We start from the raw sequence: 21,764 nt of genomic DNA on the forward strand, positions 1-21,764 counted from the left end.
GGTCTTAACAAGATCTCTTCCTGCATATGCTCTGCCAAAACCGGTTTTAACAAAACCTTTGCTGATGAGGACCTGAAAGACAGCTCACATTAATCTGATCCCTACTCTAACTTCTCGAGTCTTTCTGGATAGATTGTAAGATTATAAACAATAAAACAATACAGCTTTAAATGGTCATTGTCCGAACCTTAAGTTATTTGATTTGTTGTGTTAAGAACACAGAAACTAAACTTGAAAATTCATCACTTATGATGCATTATTGGATTCACAGAAATATCACTATTCTGAGTGGCATAGGCCTTAATCATGACATCAATTAAAAATAATATTTCGTTGTACAGACTAACCTCTTGAGATTGTGAAACTGTTATGAAAAGCAACTTATTCAGATGTAAGTGGGTGTCAGTATAGTCTTTACGGTGTACACAATCAAAAGACATTGGGTTGTTGATGCCACAACATTTAATTAAAGATCTGCAACGCAAAATAGCTCAGTTAGTACAGTGTTTCTCAAACTGTGGTCCCGGGATCACTGGTGGTCCACTGGCGCCACCTATTGGTCCGCAAGGTACTGCATGTAAACAACCAGTTCTATTATATCACTAAATGACAAAACTATAATACCAGGATAAGCTAGTTTATATTTCAACAGCAGGTCACAACAAAGTGGAACACAAAGTTTCACAGAAGCCAAAAACAATTATGTCTGAACAGCTTAAACAGACTTACAAAAAGCAAATTCGTTCCATATAATTTTATTTGATACAGTTGATTTCTTACTAAAGATTACTCAGGTAATTACCAAATTCTTTATTATTAATATTTCACAATAATTATGAGTTATATACAGAAACTACCAGGATGGATGCTTTTTTTTCAGAGCTGGGAAACATTGAGTGACTTGGGGATCTAAGAGAGAATAATGCTAAAACAAAAGGTACAATCTTTAAAAAAAAAAAAAAAAAAGAGACAACAGGAAAGTTGCAAAAATCCATGGTTTTGTCCATCGCTTTAACCATCAGTAATAGAAAGTTCAACATTCTCACTTAAAGGGGAAGTAAGAGTTCGAGATGTAACTGTTTTTTCATAATAACACTTGTAATTTCCCCCATGATTAGAGTTGACTTCAAGAAATCTGAATGTGGAAGAGTTGGTGCTTGATGACTGGGTCTTAATGTTTTGATGAGAATCTGGTTGGTGTTTCTGGAGAATGAACAACCCATTTAAAAACGGGGTTGAGATGGAACAGGTGATGGCAACAAGCTGACCCCAAGTAATCACACCAGCTGGATCCATGGAGATGGTGGGTTGCAGAAGGACTACTGTAAAACAAAATAAATAGTACGCTTACCGCCTTACTAATCCAATCAATTTCAATAATGATTTATAGTAAAAAATATATATACCTTTTGAATATAGCTGAACAGTGTCGCTAAGGTCTGTGCTGAAGTTCTCATTAGCAACCCTTGTGTGAAACTGACACTGATAGTTTCCCTCATGCTCAAAACCAATTTGAGGGATGTAAAATGTTCCAGAGTTGCTGTTCGACTCTACGGTCTGACCAAAACCATCCGAGGTCCGATTGAAGATGAATGTTCCCCCTACTTGTCCATCGGGGACCAAACAAGTGATGCGGAGATTCTGACCAAAGCTAATGTCACTTTGAGGATTTGTGATCGTGGGTTTTATTAGGCCTGGGGAAAAATGTGTAGCACAAGAATTGCTTTACATACTGAAAACAAGGACTTGTATCTTGCACTATTTAAATGAGTTTGTATGGATTGGAAATTTGTTTTAAATTACTATGCTTACTTACCCGAACAGATGACACCAAGATCCTCACTGTGTGCGCAGTCCTGTCTCACAGATCCAGTCTGCAAACACTCCGAGAAATGTCTTTCACTTCCTGTACAGGTCACATCATCCAGCCAGATTTCCCCTGCTCCCTCTCCAAAGTGAAGGAGACCCAGTGCTGTACCACAACCCAGCTGTCTGCATAATACTCTGCCGTCGTTTAAGTCTTTGCTCACATTGCAGACTGTTCCCCAGGATCCATTGTTGTAGATTTCAGCTCTTCCAGAGCACCTGTTGGGTCCGACTAATCTTATAGCAGCTAAACAACAGAGAACATAATTATGTGGGATATTTAAAAGCTGGAAACAGCAAATACTTGGAAAATGTGCAATTACTTATGTTAATCACAAAAAGGGCTTATGTGGCGGGTGCAGTGTGATAATTGGGAACTTAAGTTTAAAAACACTATTTTAATAATTGGTTGCAACAACTCCACTAAAAAGTTACCTTAAAGGCACACAGACCCGCTACAGATGAGGCTTGAGACAATCTCACAATGTAACAATTTTTATTTATTCCACAGTTGTTTGTTTAATCAAAAATACTAGTCTAAAACCACTCACACATTAAAAGTCAGTGTTAGCGCAACTCAGGGACGGAAGTGCAATTTGGGGTAGTGTCCTACAAGAAAAGAAACACAGCAAACGAAACAAGGCAAAACAAAAGAAAATCGTGCACCAAACCAAAAGGAGGACCACCACCCGGAAAGTCTACCACCAACACCATGAGCTGGCCGTTCCTGTCAAAAAACAAAGAAGAGACATTCAAATTACAAACAATACAATTATACAGTTCAGCCCACAATCAAGCAGCAATAGTCCAAATTAAGAGTCTGTCCGGGGAGAAACCGATCTGCTGTAGCAGACGCCACTCAGAGCGGCAGTAGAAAGATAGTCCGAGCTGATCACCAATCAGCCCAAATCAGCCACACTGGACGAGTGGTAGGAGCCAGCTTTACGCCGACCAGGACGGCGGGCATGAAGCCAGCAACCAGGACGACAAGTAGGCAGCCGACAGATTATCCAGTTGACAGGCGGACCGTCGGTCGGGGACAACCAGAACAGCGGGCAAACAGCCGGCCAAGGACAAACAGCCAGCCAAGGACAAACAGCAGCGGCTATCAAAAATAAATGTTAGAAATGGAATCTAAAAGCATCCAAACTCCAGCACTTCACCTACCACTGAGCTCTTTATGTAGTGCCTCTAAAAGGAAGGAGGAAACGTAGAGCTTGTACAGGCGGCGGCGATCAGAGCGTCGTTAAGCGCATCGTTTGCGCGCACGCATTAATTTGCAGCTGTTATACAGAAAATGTAAATAAATCACAAGTAATAAGTTTGCTTGAGAGAGGTGAAGCCTGCCTTACCTAGCGTGCAGCACCAACAAACACCGAGGTCTGAACCGGAAGGAAAACAACGTCATGTCAGCCAGGTGAGGGAGGATCCTTTATATACAGGCAGCCAGCGCCACAACAATTAGATTCAGGCACTTGTGTGGTGCGTTCAAAGGCCACAGGGCATACTGCCACACTTATAAAATGAGAAGTAGATTAAAGAAGTCTAATCATTTACCGCTATTTTATTTTTTTTAATTTATTTACATTCTGACAATAATACTTAAACAAGCCAGGAAGGAGTGTTTGATCCTTCCATTTGATCAAAAAGTCTTATTATGCAGGAATATTTTCCTTTTTCCAAGAATGCCTTCATAAAACATCAGAAATGTCAACTTCTTCCCAGCTCAGCACTGGATAAAAAACCCTTGGGAACTTGCTGAAAAGAAGTCTTTGAATGGTCTTTTTAAAAATTGGCTAACCACAACTCTAAGTCAATACTTATCTTACTATATTTAAAAAGAAACTAGAATTGGACAAAATGTATAATAGTTTCAGCCAAAAACTGTGGTCTGTGGATGTCTAAAGCAAGGCAAAAATAACAATTGAGAGCATGTCCTTACCTGAACAGATGACACCTGCATCCTGACTGTGGCTGCGGCTGTATGCTTGAAATCCACTAAATGGACATTCAGTTAGGTACGTTTCCCTCCCTGTACAGCTCACATTATCAACCCAGATGTTATCCATTCCTTTTCCAAAGTAGGCAGCGTGAGGAGCAGCCACCGCTGTACCACAACCCAACTGTCTGCAGACCACCTGGGCATCATTCATGTCCCAGCCATTATCGCACACCGTTCCCCACGCATCACTGTAGTAAATTTCAACTCTTCCAGAGCACCGGGACGGCCCGATTAATCGTACTGGGTGACCTGTCAGCCATAAATTCTAATGTAGATTATCAATAAATTAAGCTGAACAAAATAAGCTGAAAGTGCTCTCATAACTAAATACTCAATCATGCATTTAGTTTCACCTGCACACCGAACACCAGAATATCTTCCAGAGCTGGTTACCACAGAACCGCTTCGACACTCTGCTAGAGAACTTTCACTTCCAGAGCACGTCATTTTATAAAGAGAGATGTTGGAGTTGGAGTTGTAGCTATAGATCGATGATGCTGGGCCACAACCCAGCTGTCTGCAGGCCACATTAGCAGCATCCATGTTGAAGTTATTATTATCAATCAGCCTCCAGGCGCCGTCATGATATATTTGAACATTTCCATTGCATGACCCATATGGTAGGATTTTATGATCTTAAGAAAAAAAAGTTACATAAGAAAAATAGTGATCATTTCATTTACAACAAAAACATCAGCAGCAGAATCTACAGCCATATTTTAGGATATTCTTTTTAGGATATCCATCTCGTGATCTTTCAAAGTAAATATAAACTGTTAAAGAGGAAGAAAAATACAATTTGGGACTATTACTATAGGAAATGTAAATGTTTTGGCTCAAAGTTGCTTGAAAATGCAACCACAACAACCTTGCTGTGTTTTTTTCCCTAAACATCTCTTAGTATTTGAATGTCTCATCATCATCATGTTTTTAGAGTTACAAACAGTGGAAAGAATGTTTTAACAGGATTTCAACAAAGTCTGAAAATTCTAATAAATAAACAAATGAAAATACTCCCAAACTGAATTCTCCTGCTGTATCATAGAATAATAGGGGGTAATTCATAAGAGCACAGCGTTTTAAATTATTGGTATGTTTATCTAAAAAAAACAAAAAAACTTTCCTTACATGAACAAATGACACCAACATCCTCATAGTGTTCACAGTTGTGTGTTCCAAATCCCCGGTGCGAACATGTGGAGAGAGACGTTTCGCTTCCTGAACATTTCACATCGTCCATCCAGATCGGTCCAGTGCCTGGACCAAAGTAGCCTGGTGGAGGAATGTCTGACTGCTCACCACAACCCAACTGTCTGCAAACAACTTGTGCCTCACTTCTGTCCCATCTATCGTCACAGACCGTTCCCCAGGCACCATTGTGGTAGATTTCGACTCTTCCAGAGCAATACCCGTCTGAACCAGCTAATCTGATCAAATCCTCTAAGGAAACCACAGAAATGTGAGTGTTAAGCAAAGAACAGACATGAGCACAAACACACTAAAACAATTCAGTAGATGGCACAGAAGCTGCACTCACCTGCTCCAGTTATGGTTAAGAGTAAGAAAGTAGAGACTGAGAAGGGGAAAAAATAAGTCTAGTTACAGTAGCATGTGAGAGAAGTATTCGTTAATAAAACTGTCGCAACACATAGCTAAAAATAAACTATATAAATTGAAGTCATAACTAAATAAATAATGTAATTGATGGCAACAAAGTAATAAATTAAGCTTTGATATGAAATGGTGAAACATTAGCACTTGCTGCTTCAGCATAACACTTAACATGCAACTCTATATATGAGTTTAGGTATGAAATTACTAAAATACAGCGACTTTGCAATGGTCCTGAAGTTTCTTGAGATGCATTCTCTAGGCTGTTGGTTAAATTATGACCTCTGACATCCACAGAAGTCAATATTCTTAAAAAAAAACAAAAAAAAAACATTGCTTTTTTTATTTAAAACCTCCCCCATAATTTCTAATGAAATATGTTCTTGCTGCAGTGAACTTTCATATTATATTCGTAACAGAATAGAATATATTTTAAGCAAAATTCCTCACTAATGCCTGGTGGAAAAATAATATTTGTACATTTATGTACCTAGTTTGCTGAAAATCAATTTCTTAACTGTAAACGAGATTAAAAAAATATTTCTTTGTCACTTAGTAAGTCAGAGTCTTATGTTTTTTTAACTGTCACACACTCCAACTACTGTTAATGCATTGAATTTAAACTTTACTTGCTATAAGAAACATATAAAACACAATCATAAGAGTTTAAAGACAATCCCTACTACTTCGTCTGCTCACCTAAAACCAGTCCAAATAGATTGTCAACCATCCTGTTGAATTTGCAGGAGCTATAAACACTTGATAGAATAACAACAAGACAGACCAAATGTGAAATTGTCTGCTTGTCATCAGAGCTCTTTATATACGAAATTTCCTTGGTACGAATGCATATGTAGGCAAAACAAGGCTGAATTTCATAAGACGAGTTCACAACTTCACACTATGGTTCTTGTAGCCTGTATTTAGAAACCCAAAAAAGGATCATATGAACATCTGATCATGTAAATATGAGCCTACTGAGAAATGAATTGGCGCCTTCATTTTATTTAAATACTAATAAAATGAAGGTGCCAATAAAAGGAATGTTTTTGCACCCACCAATAGACTTCTGAATAGAAAACACAGTTAACTGAGCTCCCATTCATAAAATTAAAAAAAAACATAAATATAGATAATTTTTTCTGAAAATGTTTATAAATATTACCTCTCTGTATTACATTATGTTTCTGCTGTATAATTGTAAGGGAGCTAATCCTGCACATAGAACATTTGACCCAACATGATTACATCATCTTCTTACATGTACATTTGTCCTGGACTTGTCCTGAAATGAATGAGTGTTTTCATTGTATTTGAATAATCTAATATTTTCAGAGCCAGGAATAGCTGTTGGTTTTCTGCAGTTCATGGAGTCAGATATCAACTTACAAAAGCAACATAAAAAGAGAATACACACATATATAATCTAAATTAACAGCATAAATCCCAATTTTGTACAATGAGAGGAAAATTGGGACAATAATCAAAGACATAATTTATGACAATTTCATAGTTGTTGACCCCTGACTTAGAGGAAATGTGTGGTAGTCGATAGGTTTTTTTTATAACTAAAGCCTTTAAGATGTGTCCAGTAGGAACAGTTTGTCACACACACACAACAGCTGAAAAATGATAAACAGTCCTGAACAGTGTGATTGTTTTAATCTCCATCTCAGAACATAAATGTTGGAAAATATTTAACTTAACTTTTTCAAATAACATCTTAAAAAAAAAAAGGCTTTGATGAGAACATTGTTTTACCTTGACTGCAGAAAACAGTTAAGGTGCTATGTTTCAGATATGTTTGTGATGTGGACCCCTGGAATAATAGTCTCTGCCATGGAAGAGGCTAATTGGGATCCTTAAATAAACTAAACTGTACACACCGAAGGTATGGAGCAAAGAAAAACAAAGCTTATGTGGAAACCTCACACAAAAATTAGACAAACATACAGACATAAACATTCATTTGGTCTGAATCAGACATCACAATAAATTCTAGAGATCTCAGTGCTTCACAAGACAATAGTATATCAGGACAAGAAGGCCATCTGAAAGTGGGTGCCTGCCTAATTTAGTCTTTATATGCAGAATATAAAATTATAGCTGATCTGAGACTATAGGTTGTTACAAGGCAGAGAGCAGAAAAAGAAAACAACAGGGAAAACATCATCAAGGAATCTTGAGCTGCATGAATATTAAATCACATTAAATCACAGAGCATGTTCCCTGGTTACTATTTATTCATCCTTTATTATTTTATAAATGTAATTTTGGGCTTGGAAGGAAACTTTAAAAGGCAGGCACATTGATCTAAGCATTCTGAAAAAAAACATTAGTAAAGAAACATAGTTATGCTGTAAAAAAAAAAAAAGCATCATAAAACCCATATTTTGCTTCTCTTCGCCGAGCTTATCAGGGATTTGATGTTTGCTGTAATGTTCTTTTAGTCATTTGATCCTCTCCATGTAGATTTTTAATACTGAAACATAAGTAAATGCATGAATGTATCTATTTTAGTGTGGAACTTTGCTGCATTTTGCACATTTAATAAATGTTTAAAATTAAGTTGCAGGGGTTAGTTTAAGACCAACTCTGAAACTCTCCTTTGCACTGGGACAACTAAAGGGCCAGTAAACATCACATTAAGTTGGAGTGTATTCTAAAGCTGCCAGGTTACATGATTTCAACCAATGCAAATGTGATATTCCTGTTGCTGAAACTGATTCTAACTTCTTAGAGGACAAAAGGTCAGTAGAGGAAATATTAATGGCACAGCAAAGAAGTTATTTGTAATGATTAGCCTCTTGAATATCACTAATGTGTGTTCAGTTTCTGAAAAGATCTCACTCCAACCCTGTCTCCACACATTGTGCTGAGATGTTTTGATTACACATCTAAAATAACAAGAAAATAAATTTTCTTATGTACGCCCAGGTAAAAACCAGTGTGGTACAATCAAAATATAAAATCAAAATAAAATTCTGTTGTTTTGGCTTGTCCACTCTAACCACTAGATGGCAGTATAGACTGCCTCTCACATGTCTTACAAAATCGGGGAGAAGAACAAAATGTTAGAGTTGCGTTTATCTAACGCTGCTGTATGTACAGCTTCTACTGTATGCTGCCTTTTTAAAGAATAAAGTGAACTAGGTTTTTCTTAAGTCAAAGGTTTTAACATTTGGAATGCACAGGTTAAACAAGTTAATGAATAAACTACTGAAGCATTGTTTAGATATTTCACTGGCATTATGCCTGGCTCTCTCTTTATACAAAAAGGAAAATTTGACTCACTTTTTCCCTCCTTTTGTTCTGGCTGAATAACAGTGAATGAATGTGGTGATGGCAGTAAGATGGAATCAGCAGAAATCTATTGACGAAATGGGAGATTTTAAGATATATTATTTTCATATTGTTTAAAAGTCTCATTATGTCCTGAAAGTAGAAAATGAGAGCTAATCTGTGAAAAAATCAAGTCCCGCTGCCTCTTTCCTGTGCCCCTAATAGCATTTAGAAAAATACACAATTTCCAAACCAAAGCAACCAGTCAGTCAGGAGGAGTGTCTATGCTCTGACATTTATGGTCCTATACGGACAGCTCACTCCCGCACAGCGCGGACGCACATCAGTCGTTCAAGGTGACCTAGCGTTTGTAGAAGCTGAATAAAAGCATTCTTGTGCTGCGTTGTTTAATCCATTGTCTTTGCCTCACAGCAACCTTATTTAGTTCATTCTTTCCTCCATTTCTGTTTCTTTTATGTACATTGATCCGTAAGTTAAACCAAAACCAGGATAGAGTGGTTCAGTAAAAGTTGTGCGTACCGTGTACAGGTGAGTCAATTCATCTGGAGACACTTCAAAGAAGGACAAAATACCTGCTGGCCAATCCAAATACACTCCAAGGCTCAACGTTTTAAACTCAGTCAAAAACCATTCGGTGGAACCACTGTGTGAAAAAGTTCCATCTATGGACCAGGACCAAGATTTCTCATTCTGTCCTAAAGAATACTCAGGACTAGAGTCTCCACTCCGGGTGATACTTTTGTATGCCACTCCCACCTCACCGTCTGATAAACGGTGAAACTCAACTTCCCAGTAGTGGCGTTCTGTCAGACCCTCTTTACAAAGAATCTGTGAAGAATCAAATCTGTCTGGATGGTAAGGATAATGTTGCTTCTCTTGATGAAAATGTGCTTGTTTATTGTCTTGGGTCAAAGTGATTGTTCTCCCTGCAGTGTTTTCATCCAGCGTCAGATCACAGGCATCTAAAAAGAGCATTATAAATGTTATTAATCCTTGAATATCACATTTAAAATCTGGTAATAATATCATCCTGGCTAATCCAAGTAGTCTAGCCTAGCAATGCCAATTTACACGCAGTACTAAAATTTGTCCAAGTAATCCAATCCCAGTTGCCTGCCTTACACGTAAACAAGCTTAGCATCAGCTTAACATATAGAAAAAGAAAAACTCAATAAAATGGTTCAACACACACTTGCAAGACTCTTTAGTGGATATCTATGACGCTGCATAAACTGGACATTTCAGACATTTGTGCAAAAACATATTGAAGTTTATAGTCCAGATATCTTCTAAATCCATGAAACCACAACTTTTAATGAGCAGGATACCAACAAGTAAAGATTTCATCTGAAAGAAACCCTTCAGAGAATATCTGGGAAGCATCATAATTTAACTGTTTATATAGAAAAGTATTCATATTTTATTTTGTGGTTTTAAGGCTCTTGAAGAAGAAGAGAAATAAAAGTATAACTTTCTGGGGTTTTTTCTATCTCTTCTGTCTTCTGTCCTTGTCTCCCACACACAGAGCAGTGGGCCACCGAGATGTTTGCTACCTTTGACAAAAAACGCTAAAGGCTATGAAAGCAATGTAGCAGTTTTGCTAATGAGGCTATTTATCATGATTCAGCCAAAGTAATAAAATAATGAACTGCGGCCCAATTTTTATTGTTAATGTTTCTTCTTATTGAGCAGTGAAAGTAAATAAAAGGTGTTTCATGTCTTTTTCTTTAAGTATTAACTCACTGGAGGGTTTTTTGTTTGTGCTGCAGAACCACAGCTAACAGCTAGCTAACAGTTAGCGGCTCTAACGGAGCCTGTGCCGTCCGCAGCTCTGCTGTTGCTCCTCCTCCAAGTTGGACTGAACCATTGTTCTAATAATGGTGGGGGGACCTAAAAATTCATACTTATTTTTCTTAGATAAATTGCAGATTTATTTTGTTCTTTGTTTCTATTGCTTTTTCATCTTGATATTCTTTAAATGCAAACGTTTCTTCAATTATTTTTTTTGAGGGGCGGAGGGACATTTCTAGACTTTTCCAAGATCCCGATCCCCCGGGGTTTTACGCCCATGTCTGTAGCTACGAAAACTGTTTTTGTTGGGATTTTTCACCGAGATTGGTTTTGTTGCCATGTCAAAAGGTGGTTCTCTAATGTTTCCAAGACAGATTGCTTTCAGACTGTCAAACTAATGCAGTAACATTCAAGTGCTGTAGCAGAACATCTCAGAAGGTTGTCAAAGGGCTTCCTAAGTATTTAGCTTTAGACCTCCAAAAGAAAAGTGCCAGAGCCTGGTGACCTGGAAAAGTACACGATTACTTACTTCAATGTATTTAAAAATAAATATTTGGAGTCAAATAATTATGCAGTAACGCAGCAACTAAATACATTTACATGTATAAATGTCTTGACTGATGCTCATTTTAAGATGAGGCTGGTCAGAGTATTTTAAAAAATCAACTAGGTTTTCACACCAACCATCAACTGGATTTACAGACAATGGGCTGAGAAAGAGAAAATATCCACAGAGCAGCAGCTATTTTTATGAAAACACCGTTTTAGTGTCAGAGGAGAATGGGCAGATTGGTTTGAAATGATAAAAAAGCAACAGTACCTCTGATAATGTGGGTCATTTAGACTGAGCAAAACAGAAGCCTTTTGTAATCTAAGGCGTTCAGGCGTGTGTTAACACACTGATAAGGAGACAAACCTTCAATGCTCTTGGTAACAAAACCGCTGCTGCTTGTAATGTTGGAAACTGCTAAATGGAAGATGAACAAATGTCTATAATAAAATGCTATATACTTACACCTTCGCAGCAGTTTATGGTTAACCCAGCATTCTTCATTATGGTCCACACTGATGGCAGGAAGAAAGCCAAACTCAATCTTGCATCTTAACGCTGGAATAATGTTCAGACTTGAGTTAGTTCTTACTTAAGATTTTCTAGACTGCAGTTTGAATCTCTCTGTTTTTCCATCAGGGTTTTGACTCCTTGCTTTGTCAGGTGATTAAAGCTTAGGTCCAACTCCCTGAGGTTGCAGTGGTCAGACATCAGAGCCTTTGCCAAGGAGGAACATCCATCTTCTGTTACTTTACAGAATGATAGCCTGGACAAATCAACCAGCTGACATTTCAGAAGACATAATCTCAGGCCGGCCACGTCTATCATCCTTTGTGTTTTAAAATGATGACATTGAGAAACAGCAACTTGTGGACTAACCTTAATATCTCTAAACCACAATGTGAACTTGTCAGTGCTCTACAGAATGTCTCTACTCCAGAATCATGCAGGTCATTGTAGCTCAAGTCCAGTTCTCTTAAAGGTGTAGGTCTGGAAGTGAGAGCCAAAGCCAGGGTCTCGCAACCTTTCTCAGTCAACTTGTTGTGACTGAGTCTGAAAGACAAATAAATCTCATCAAACTTAGTAGTCATTAAAACAATTAAAAGGAGAAACGGTGCAATGATTTGCAATTCACTGACTAAATTATAACATTGTAAACATCAATAATGTTGAAACTGAGACCGTATGTTGTGATAAGAAGTACGCTTTTCAGTAGATCCCACAGTTGTTGGAGACAGTCTGACTTTCAGCTTGTAATGTAACATCTAACACACTTGGTGAGCTTGAAGAGGTAGGCAGAAGACAGATGTCTGACTATCTATGTTTAGACAGTGGCTCCAGTGATTAAGTCAGAGAGAGGGAGAGATGGGCGGCTGGGTGGGCCAGGGTTTACTTACAGTAGCACCAGCAGCACAAGTCATTCCCTTGTTAGTCAGACAACAACAACTAAAGTTGGTCCATTTGTGAGATCTAGAACGCTTCAGGGTCAAGAAGTCTTATTTTCCTTCTTTAGGAGCACATAGAAACCCACTTGTAGACTCACTATTAAGAGTTACTACCAAGGTCTGTCAAAACACCAACAGATACACAGCAGATCGCTCAGTTGTAAAATGATTTAAATAAGTTCAAAATCAGACTAACCGTAAAAGACAAAAGTATCTGCCACTCTGTTTTTTCTAAGCAATAAATTGAAAAAGTTGCTTGTATTTGCATTTGAGTATATCTAAATCATTTATAAATAAATCATAATTTCCTTTGAAACATTTGTAAAGTACTCTGTGCTTTTACCATAGCTACAAAGTACACTTGAACTAAAGACATACGGATAGTAAACATTACAAGACATAAAACATAAAAACGTGGATGTAAAAGTCATTAGACATTATAGGAATAATAAAAAAAGGTTCAAGAACGCATTAACTTTTTAAAATAAATTTAAAGCAACAGTAGACCTGTTTGTTAGAGTAAAGAAAAGTATGTAGTTTATTTTTGATATTACCTCAGGGTCTCCAGAGCACAGCTTGTGCTCATCAATGCCGTTGATAAGATCTCAACTTCTGAGTCGGCAAAATTGGTGTAATTCAGTTCTAGTTCTCTCAGATTTGTCGAGTTGGTGGTGAATGCCTTCACTATCTTATTGCAGATTTGTTGAATCTCATAATTTCTGTTCAGCCTTAGATTGAAATGGGGAAAAAAAAGTGACGATTTAATGTACAGACAGGTAATACCAACATGATAGGTTAATTTCTATAACTGAAAAAATAAGTTACATTGTGTGTTTTAGTAGAAAGTGAAAATTATGGAGGAATTCAGAGGGAACTACGTCCCGTAAAATACATTTTCAACACTGACCTGAGCTTCTCCAATTTTTGGCACTGAAGAGCCTCAGAGATCACCGGCAGTAGTGAGTTTCTCAACACATTTTCACTCAGCTCCAGTTCTCTTATGTTGGCGATTATTGATTTTACAGCCGAGGCCAACTCTTCTGCCAGTGATGTTGAGAGTCCGTGTCCTGAAAGACTGCACAACACATTGAGCAAAACTGAGACAAATCTGTTGCATAAACACAATATATTTTGGTCAACGTGAGCTACCCATTATTGGCTAATGCAGTGACAAAATTATTAACAACAATTATCTTTCGCTCTTAGGAAAGCAACTTGTGCAAAGTGTTATTTAGCCAAAACCCAGACACTGGAATTTTTTATTTTCTGAAGCTTTTGATCATTTTTCTTCCCTTAGCAATATTTCTAGTAAGTTATGGAAAGTTACCTTCAACATTTAAAGTATTTGAGTTGTTCTTTCTCAGGCACCCTTGATGCAACTAATTTACCCTTTATTAGTTTGCATCAGATATCTCTGACGCTTCACCTACTTTATATTAACAGTGATGGCAGTGCATTTAAACAAGTGGTCATTTTGTTTCTTTTGTACTTTGTTCTATATCAGTAAAAATAGAAAAACAACCATAAAAATATAACTTTCACTGACCTGAGAGCCTCCAGTTTACATGGAGAGTTTGTCAGTCCATCAATCAGTACACCAGTACCTTTTTCATAAAAAGTGTTATGCACCAGATGCAGTTCAGTTAGTGGAGAGCGTGGACTCCACAGAGCCGAAGAGATTGTTTCACAAAGCCAGGGATTAAGATCTGCACCTGATATTCTGCAAAAATGAGACAAGCTTTTAAAATGGAATTATGTTTTGCAGTCAAAGACATAATATGCCACTTAAAAAGAAAAATGGGGCTCTATGATGAGGTTATATTTGATCACTACCTTAAAGAATCTACTCATCTGAGAGTCCTAGTCCTGTTATGACTTCAAGCTTTGAGTACACATTTGTTTGCATGAGCGAAACTGGCATGTGGTTCTATGATTACCCAAAAAAGTAAATTAAAATTGTATTTTTTAATGATTTATCTTTAAAACAGCAGTCTCAAACTGCAGTTCTTGATTCCTGCAACTTTTAGACGTGTCCCTTGTCCTAAACACTTGAATTAAATAGTGAAACTGCCTCGTTAGCATGCAGTCAAGCTCTACAGAGCTCTGCTAATGAGTTAATATTTGAGCCAAGTGTGCTGATGCATAGAGACATTCAAAGGTTGCAGGACACCGGCCCTTGAGGCCTATGAATCTATCTATGCATCTTTTGTTTAAATATATAATAAAGTCCAACATGATATACTGCTGTATTAACCAGTTTTGGTTGATTATACCAACTTGCACAGGTACAATGTTTATTTATTTATTAAGTTATTTAAGTTTTGTGGTGACAGATTTAAATCTAAAATTCTTATTAACAATCTTATTAAGCTAAGTAAGTTATTACTGGCTGAAGCACAGCTATTTCTCCTATCATTTAATTAATTTCCTCTGACGTTTCCATATGCACACTTTTTAGTTTTTACCAGGTGAATGCGTGAAACAAAAGTCAAATTCCTTTTTTGGACCAATATAGACAATTCTGATCATTGCAGTCCCTTTTTTAACTGAAACCTCAAATCAAGAGACTCAGCAAACCTACAAAGCGGTTCAAATACTTCCACACACTTTCAATTTAAATACCTTTTAAACTATTCATATTTAACCCTAATCAAATAATAGCATCACTAACCAAAAACCAAAAGAAAACTTGCCTGGCTTTTCTGCAGTTCCTCACAGCTGGGATAATCCTGAAACTGCCCTTTTCTTTTGTTGTGTATTTCGTCAAGTCAAATTCCTCTATCGGCGTAGTTGACATCAGCATTAAGTCAGCCAAAGCTGAACACTGAACAGGGGTGAGCTCTGTTTCTGGGTACTGATTTGGATTCAGAAACTTTCTCACACTGTCATACAGGGAATCATCTTTCAGTTCAGCCAAACAGTGAACCAGATTCAGACATCTGTCTGGAGAGCAGTCCAAAAGATCAATTTCTGTTATGCTTGTCCTGATCTCCTCAACAACTTCAGAGTGTTTCTCTGTTTGCTGAATGAGGCCTTGAAGCTGATTTTGTGTCGACTCTAAGGACATGCCAATGAGGAACCTAAGAAACATGTCCAGTTCTCCTGTCTTTCTCAAAGTTGAGTTTGCTATAGCAATTTCCATTAGCTCATCCAAAGGCAGATCAACTGGGTGAACATCCAAGGTTTCCTTCAGCTCTTCCTCAGATCCTATCAGAAGGAAATCTTTGAGGCTTTGAGAATTGATTGTTTTACTTGCAAAGCTTCTGTACACAAAGAGAGCAGCAAAGTACTCCTGAATTGTCAAATGCACAAAGCAGTAAAGCTTCTTTGAGTGAAAGATGCTCTCTTCTTTGAATATTGTGGTACACAACCCACAGTCGACTCCAGCTTTCTTCGTGTCGATGTCATAACTTTTTAGATCATCACTGCTGAATATAATTTCTCCTTTGTTCAGTTTTTCAAATGCCATCCTGCCCAGCTTGAAGATGAAATCTTCATTCAATCTGAAGATTTCAGTGATATCTAGCTCGTTCTCCTTGTCGTATTTCTCAGCAGCGATCTTTATCTGAATACAAAAGAAGTGTGTGTACATTTCAATGAGAGTTGTGGGTATCTTAGTGGTTTTCTCTCGACCGTTTTCCATTTTTGAAAGCAAGTACTCAAGAACCTTTGAGGCAATCCAACAGAAGATGGGTATGTGACACATGATAAATAAGCTCCGTGATGTCGTAATATGATCAATAATCTGTTCAGCAACCATTTTGTTCTGAACTCTGTTCCTGAAGTACAGTATTTTCTGTGGATCATTGAAACCTTTGATTTCTGTCCACTGATGGACATATTCTTTGGGGATGCGCTGAACGGCTCCTGGTCTTGAAGTTATCCAGACGAGTGCAGAGGGCAGAAGATGTTCCCTAATCAGATTGGTCACCAGGATGTCTACGGATGATTCCTTTGTTGGATCTGTCAATCTTTTCGTTTTTAGGAAGTTCAGTTTAAGCTGACTTTCATCAAGGCCATCAAAAATGAACAAAACTTTGTTATCAGCAAATATTTTATTGACTGCTGTGTTCTTGAGTTCAGGATGGAATTCTTTAACAAGAGTCTCAAGGCTGAACTCATCGTCTTTGACCAAATTAAGCTCCCTGAATGGAATCATGAAGATGAAGTCCAGGTCTGGATTCGCTTTCCCATCTGCCCAGTCAAGAATGAACTTTTTTACAGACACAGTTTTACCGATTCCAGCAATTCCCTTGGTCATCACTGTTCTAATGGCTCTCATTTCTGGTCCGCTTTGAAAGATATTGTTGCAGTTTATCTTAATTCCTTCTGTTGCTTGAGTTCTAAACTTGTCTTCAATCTCCCAAATCTCATGTTGCTTATTGACATGTTCATTTTCTCCTTGAACAATGTGAACCTCCGTATAAATCTGATCCAATAATTTTATTTCTTTGTGATCTTTTTCGGTGCCTTCCAACTCCCATGCGCACTTTTTCCTCAAGTATTCTTTGTTATTTTTGATGACGTTTTTAATGATATCTTCAGCTGCGGGAACAAAAAAAAAGCTTTAATTTTTTATTTTTACGTCGTATCATTATTTTTTTTTAAGCATGTTATTAACTTGTGTACATTTTGATCATTTTTTTTAGATGAACTTACACAGTTGCACACTTGTTTTGACCGGATAAGCTGCATAGTATTTATGCTGAAATTTTGCCCCTACTATACACTGCACATTCTATTCTATTGTGTGACCATCATGGTCTTTGTACATTTAAAAAGTGCCCACATGTGGTCACAGTTTAACATAATTAAAAAAATACTTGAGTTAAACTGACTGTTGGCACTTCATGCTAAGGTATGTCAATTAATTGTGCCAGCAACGCATCTGTATGGCATAACAAGAGATTAGTTGCAATGTGCACAGCACAAGATTTCTCATAATGGTAGAAATAATAACCTTCATTTGACCAGATAAAAAGTATTGTAGAAATTATCAACATTTATATTCATAGAAGTAGATTGGTTTAGCTTTAAAAGCATAAAATAATAAAAACAGCTAATAAAAATATGACTATCAACAACAATGGTATTTAACAAAACTCGCAGTGCTTTTAATGTCTTAGCTGGGAATGGATTTACATGTGCTGTTACTGGAATCGGTGCGTAAACCAGGAATGGTATTTCCTGAAATCTACGTATATATTTTTGTAAAATAAAATATTAAAGAAGTCATATATGTGACAGTGTAAAAGCTACCTTTGGCAAACACAATACCTATTAAAAAAAAACATAGGCATGAAGTAAACATAACGTACTTCCACAAGTCTGAGGTTGAATTTTTCCAAGGATATCGTAGAAAGCTGCTTTTGCCTTTGGAGAATTAAGAGCCCTGAAGAGTTTTCTCATCCGATCCTGGTTCACCGGCGAGGCTTCGATTTGGTCATACGTCTCCTTGTGGATTATCTTCAACTTGAGAATCTGGTCAGCTATGGGCATCACTGGAACTACACTCTGAATAAGCTCAGGCATGTTACTGTCCACCCAAGTTGCTTGTTTTAATAAAAAATAAAATAAAATAAAGGTTATTGCACCACACAGCAACAATTATACTTATGTAATTCTGCATCAGGAGACTGTATTTAGACTTTTCATCTTATCTTACTTACCTTTCTCTTCATCTGATTCAAGCTTGGATGAGCTGACAAAAGACAAGAGCAACTTAACTGTATAGACATTAGAGATGCTTCAAGCTGATTTTATTGCAGTGCTTTAAGTGGAACAAATAATTGTTTTTTTTTTTAGGAAATCTTGTACAACACCTTGTTTTGGTTTTTGTTCTTCTATAATGTTGTGCATTTTTTTCAGTTGTACAGCTGGATGTTTAGTCACATCTTTTGTCAGGGGTGTCTAAATCCAGTTCTCAAGAGGCAGATTTTAAATGCATTCCTGCTCCTACACATCAAGTAGCTGAATTCCCTCACCACCACCACCAGCAGTCATAGTGATGAGCAGCTCATTTGATTTAGATGTGTTGGGGAAGGAACGTAGGTAGGTAGGCAGCTCTCAAAAACTGGACTTGGAAACCCTTGCCCTATGTGTATAATGATAAATGCACGTTGTATAACCCTTAGCAGGATAAAAATTATTTTTTTTTAAAATCCAACAAAGCTTACCTTGGATTGTGAATTTCATGAGATGCATCATTTGCCAAACTGATAAAGTTCTCAGTAGAGTCCTTTGTCTCAGAAGAAAAAGTCTCTTCCTTCAATGTTTCCATTTCATCTTTTACGTCCTTTAAATGAGATGACTGTGCAGCTGAACAAATGTCTCCACTTTTCTTTTTGTCAGAGTCGTCATTCCGTTTATCCTTTTTACAGGATCCTTTTCTCATTTCCTTATCCCTCCTGGCGCCAGAGCACCGGTTCCCCATGATGTTATTTCTTCACCACAGTGACTCTGTCAGGAATGACATATTTTAAAGCAAAAAAAAACAATCCAAGCAAACAAACTTTACATGCTGTTGATCAAGGTTTACAAGTCAAACGAAGTCTTTAAAAGTGAAAGTAAAAGTCTTGTCTTCTTATCTTTGCCCCATCTCATGTTTTACAAGTGAAGATAAATTATTTACCATACTTCTTTAGTTTTATTTTAGCTGTTAATAATTAACATGAATGTATCATTTGAGACATGGAGTAAAATGCTTTACCTTGACATCATGTAGTAAGCAAGAGCAGAAAATTCCACATGGCTGGATATCAAATGGCGCGTTTTGGCTTAAAAGCCTGTGAGCAGTTATTTTTTCCGGAGACAGGAAGTAGTCACTCACAGAGCGAACCCAGCTGTAAGACTGTGTGTCTGTGTGTGTGTGTGTGTGTGTGTGTGTGGGGGGGGGTGTAGTGGGAGGAGGGAATGTTTCAGGCGTTCCACATAAATGAATGTCATAAGAACTATTCTTGCAGCTGTTCAGCCACAACAGATTTTAATAGAACCTATATTGATTAGGACAATAATAAAAAGCTTGCATTAATTTTATATGCTCTGGCTTCTCATGTCTCTCAGGCTACATTTTAAGATTTTACATACTAAATTATTTTTACAGCCTTGAATGGTGATAGTCTGAACACTTTTGTTGTGTTGAGACGTGCATAAATTGAGTTACAAACTGCAGAGCTTATGCAATAATGGACGCACAAAAATACCAGGCTTTAATCATAATATCGGATTAAAAATTACTTTAACAAACTAACCTCCCGAGATTATCCAAATGCAAAGACTGTGAAATTTTAGATCCCAACAGGTCAGTATGTGAAATATTAATGACATAGTAGAATAGCTATTGAATGTCACTAATGTCTGGTTTATGAGAAGATCCCTTATTTTCTCCCTTTGCCTATAAAACTCCTCTCACTCTATGTGCTGAGACCTTTTGATTACACGTGTAAAATAAGAAAATGATTATACTTATGTACCCGTGGAAAACACTGCAACGAGCCAACGTAACTCATTCCGTTATTTTAGCTTACCGGCTCTCACCAGAAGGTGGCAGTATAGACCGTCTCTCACACATGCCAGGAATGATGTCCAACCAGAACAAAAATCTGAGGGGTGATTTGCAAAACCAAGATAGCAGATTGAGTTGGGATTTTCCAGATATCCTGACTTAATTAAGCCTCGATTCATTCAATCAGATCTACAGTTAAAGCCCCAAAATTCATTGTAAATATGTGGCAAGACTTGGAAATGATTATTCACAGACACTCCATGTCCCATAAGAATGAGTCTTATTCTGATTTTATTTTACAGAGTTAGTTTGTAAAAATTGGCAAAGGTTTTAGTCTCTGTATGATGTGAAGACATACCCCCAAAATAACTAAGATGTCCCATAAAGTCAGGTATGCTCACTTTTAAAGTGTGCTGTACATTCCCACTCATCTGGTTCTACCTATTCTCTTTGTTATCTTAAGGAAAGTTAGAGGATTGACACAAGGCTTTAAATGTCAGAATAAAAAAATCAACCACTCTTTGGGATACATCATTTATTAAAATTAACCACCAGCAAACAACACCATCAAATACAGACCAATAGAAATTACAGTATGAAGATATAAACAGGCTCAAAATCTAAAAAAATAAAAATAAAACAACCATCTTTTATCACATAAAAGATTTTACATGAAATGAATTATGAGGAAACATTCAAAGTATCAATAGCTACAGAAATGATTGAACAAAGTCAAGATTACTCAGGAGATTTTATGAACTCAGTATGTAACCAATATTATTTTTATTTTTGCACTCATTGGGTTATCTACCATAATTACAAAAATACATTTAAACCGAGTTTTGTGGTTGTTGATTTTTGCTTTGTCTTTTATGTAATAAGGAACGCATTTTTTGAGGCCAATGATGTGGACACAAAGTTTCTGGATTGTTCTATGTAATCTTATCTCATCAATCTTGTAAAACACAGTTATTTGCTTTTATTTACAGAATAGCACCTACCACCTCTGCTCTGGATCAGCACCAACATTTATTTTGCTGATAAAATAGTGACAACTTACACACTCATCTCATACAACATGCATTAGATTAGATTAGTTTAGCCATTGGTAAAAATAGCTAACTTGAATGAAAGGCACACGTTAGGAAACTGAGGAAGGAAGGTTACTAATCCCACCATAACTTTAGTTGTCAAAAACAGAAACTGTGACACTGTCACTATTGGGTGAGGTCAAAGTTTGACTGTCCACAGTCTTCTGATAATAACAGCGGTAATCTCCCTCATGATTATTATTGGCTTCAAGGAATCTGAATGTAGAGGAGTTGGTAGTTGATTGTTGGGTCTTAGTGAATGATCCAGAGGTCTTCTGCAGGGTGAATGATCCCCCTAAATATTGGGTCGGGACAGAACAAGTGATGGCAATGAGGTCACCCCATTTAACCACGCCTGCAGGATCCATGGAGATGCTTGGTTTTGGAGGAATCTCTACAAACATAATGAGAATGTTATTTTTTATTTTTTTTTTGTGCAATTTTGTAATTAACTAATTGATTTAAAGTAATTAGGAAAACATTACCAGTCAGATTTAGATGGACAAAATCACTAAAAACAGAGCTAAAAGCTCCGCTTTGAACTTGACACTGATATGCTCCCTCATCTGCCGAGGTAACGTCATGAATATGTAACGTAGCC

General features: G+C 37.1%; 1 protein-coding gene across 7 annotated transcripts; it reads right to left on the bottom strand.

Annotated features, from left to right (window-relative positions):
* Positions 1-506: 506 nt before the first annotated feature.
* LOC106960395 (protein NLRC3-like) lies at positions 507-19,433 on the bottom strand. 7 transcript variants are annotated; one of them, XR_001427551.1, is made up of 21 exons: positions 19,278-19,428; positions 18,745-19,027; positions 18,238-18,269; positions 17,887-18,120; positions 15,262-17,113; positions 14,115-14,288; positions 13,476-13,643; positions 13,123-13,296; positions 12,003-12,176; positions 11,716-11,889; positions 11,589-11,638; positions 8,774-9,744; positions 5,406-5,441; positions 4,997-5,308; positions 4,222-4,503; positions 3,219-4,117; positions 3,034-3,149; positions 2,418-2,593; positions 1,817-2,113; positions 1,407-1,694; positions 507-1,322 (listed from the first exon to the last, which is right to left on the bottom strand). XR_001427551.1 is itself a non-coding variant. In XM_015053478.1 (12 exons), exons 2-12 carry the CDS (start codon positions 18,999-19,001, stop codon positions 8,839-8,841), a joined length of 3,300 nt encoding a protein of 1,099 aa, XP_014908964.1. In that variant the 5' UTR covers positions 19,002-19,027; positions 19,278-19,433; the 3' UTR covers positions 6,616-8,838. The 7 variants fall into 7 exon arrangements, 2 of the variants coding, with proteins under 2 accessions (XP_014908964.1, XP_014908963.1); XR_001427553.1 differs by lacking the exons at positions 507-1,322; positions 1,407-1,694; positions 1,817-2,113 and having other exon boundaries at positions 2,346-2,593; positions 3,219-3,248; positions 3,809-4,117; XR_001427554.1 differs by lacking the exons at positions 507-1,322; positions 1,407-1,694; positions 1,817-2,113 and having other exon boundaries at positions 2,346-2,593; positions 8,774-8,849; positions 19,278-19,433.
* Positions 19,434-21,764: the final 2,331 nt, after the last annotated feature.

This window comes from Poecilia latipinna, unplaced genomic scaffold (genome assembly GCF_001443285.1).
Source record: "Poecilia latipinna isolate Pla-1442-1.1 unplaced genomic scaffold, P_latipinna-1.0 Scaffold1183, whole genome shotgun sequence".
Lineage (NCBI taxonomy): Eukaryota > Metazoa > Chordata > Actinopteri > Cyprinodontiformes > Poeciliidae > Poecilia > Poecilia latipinna.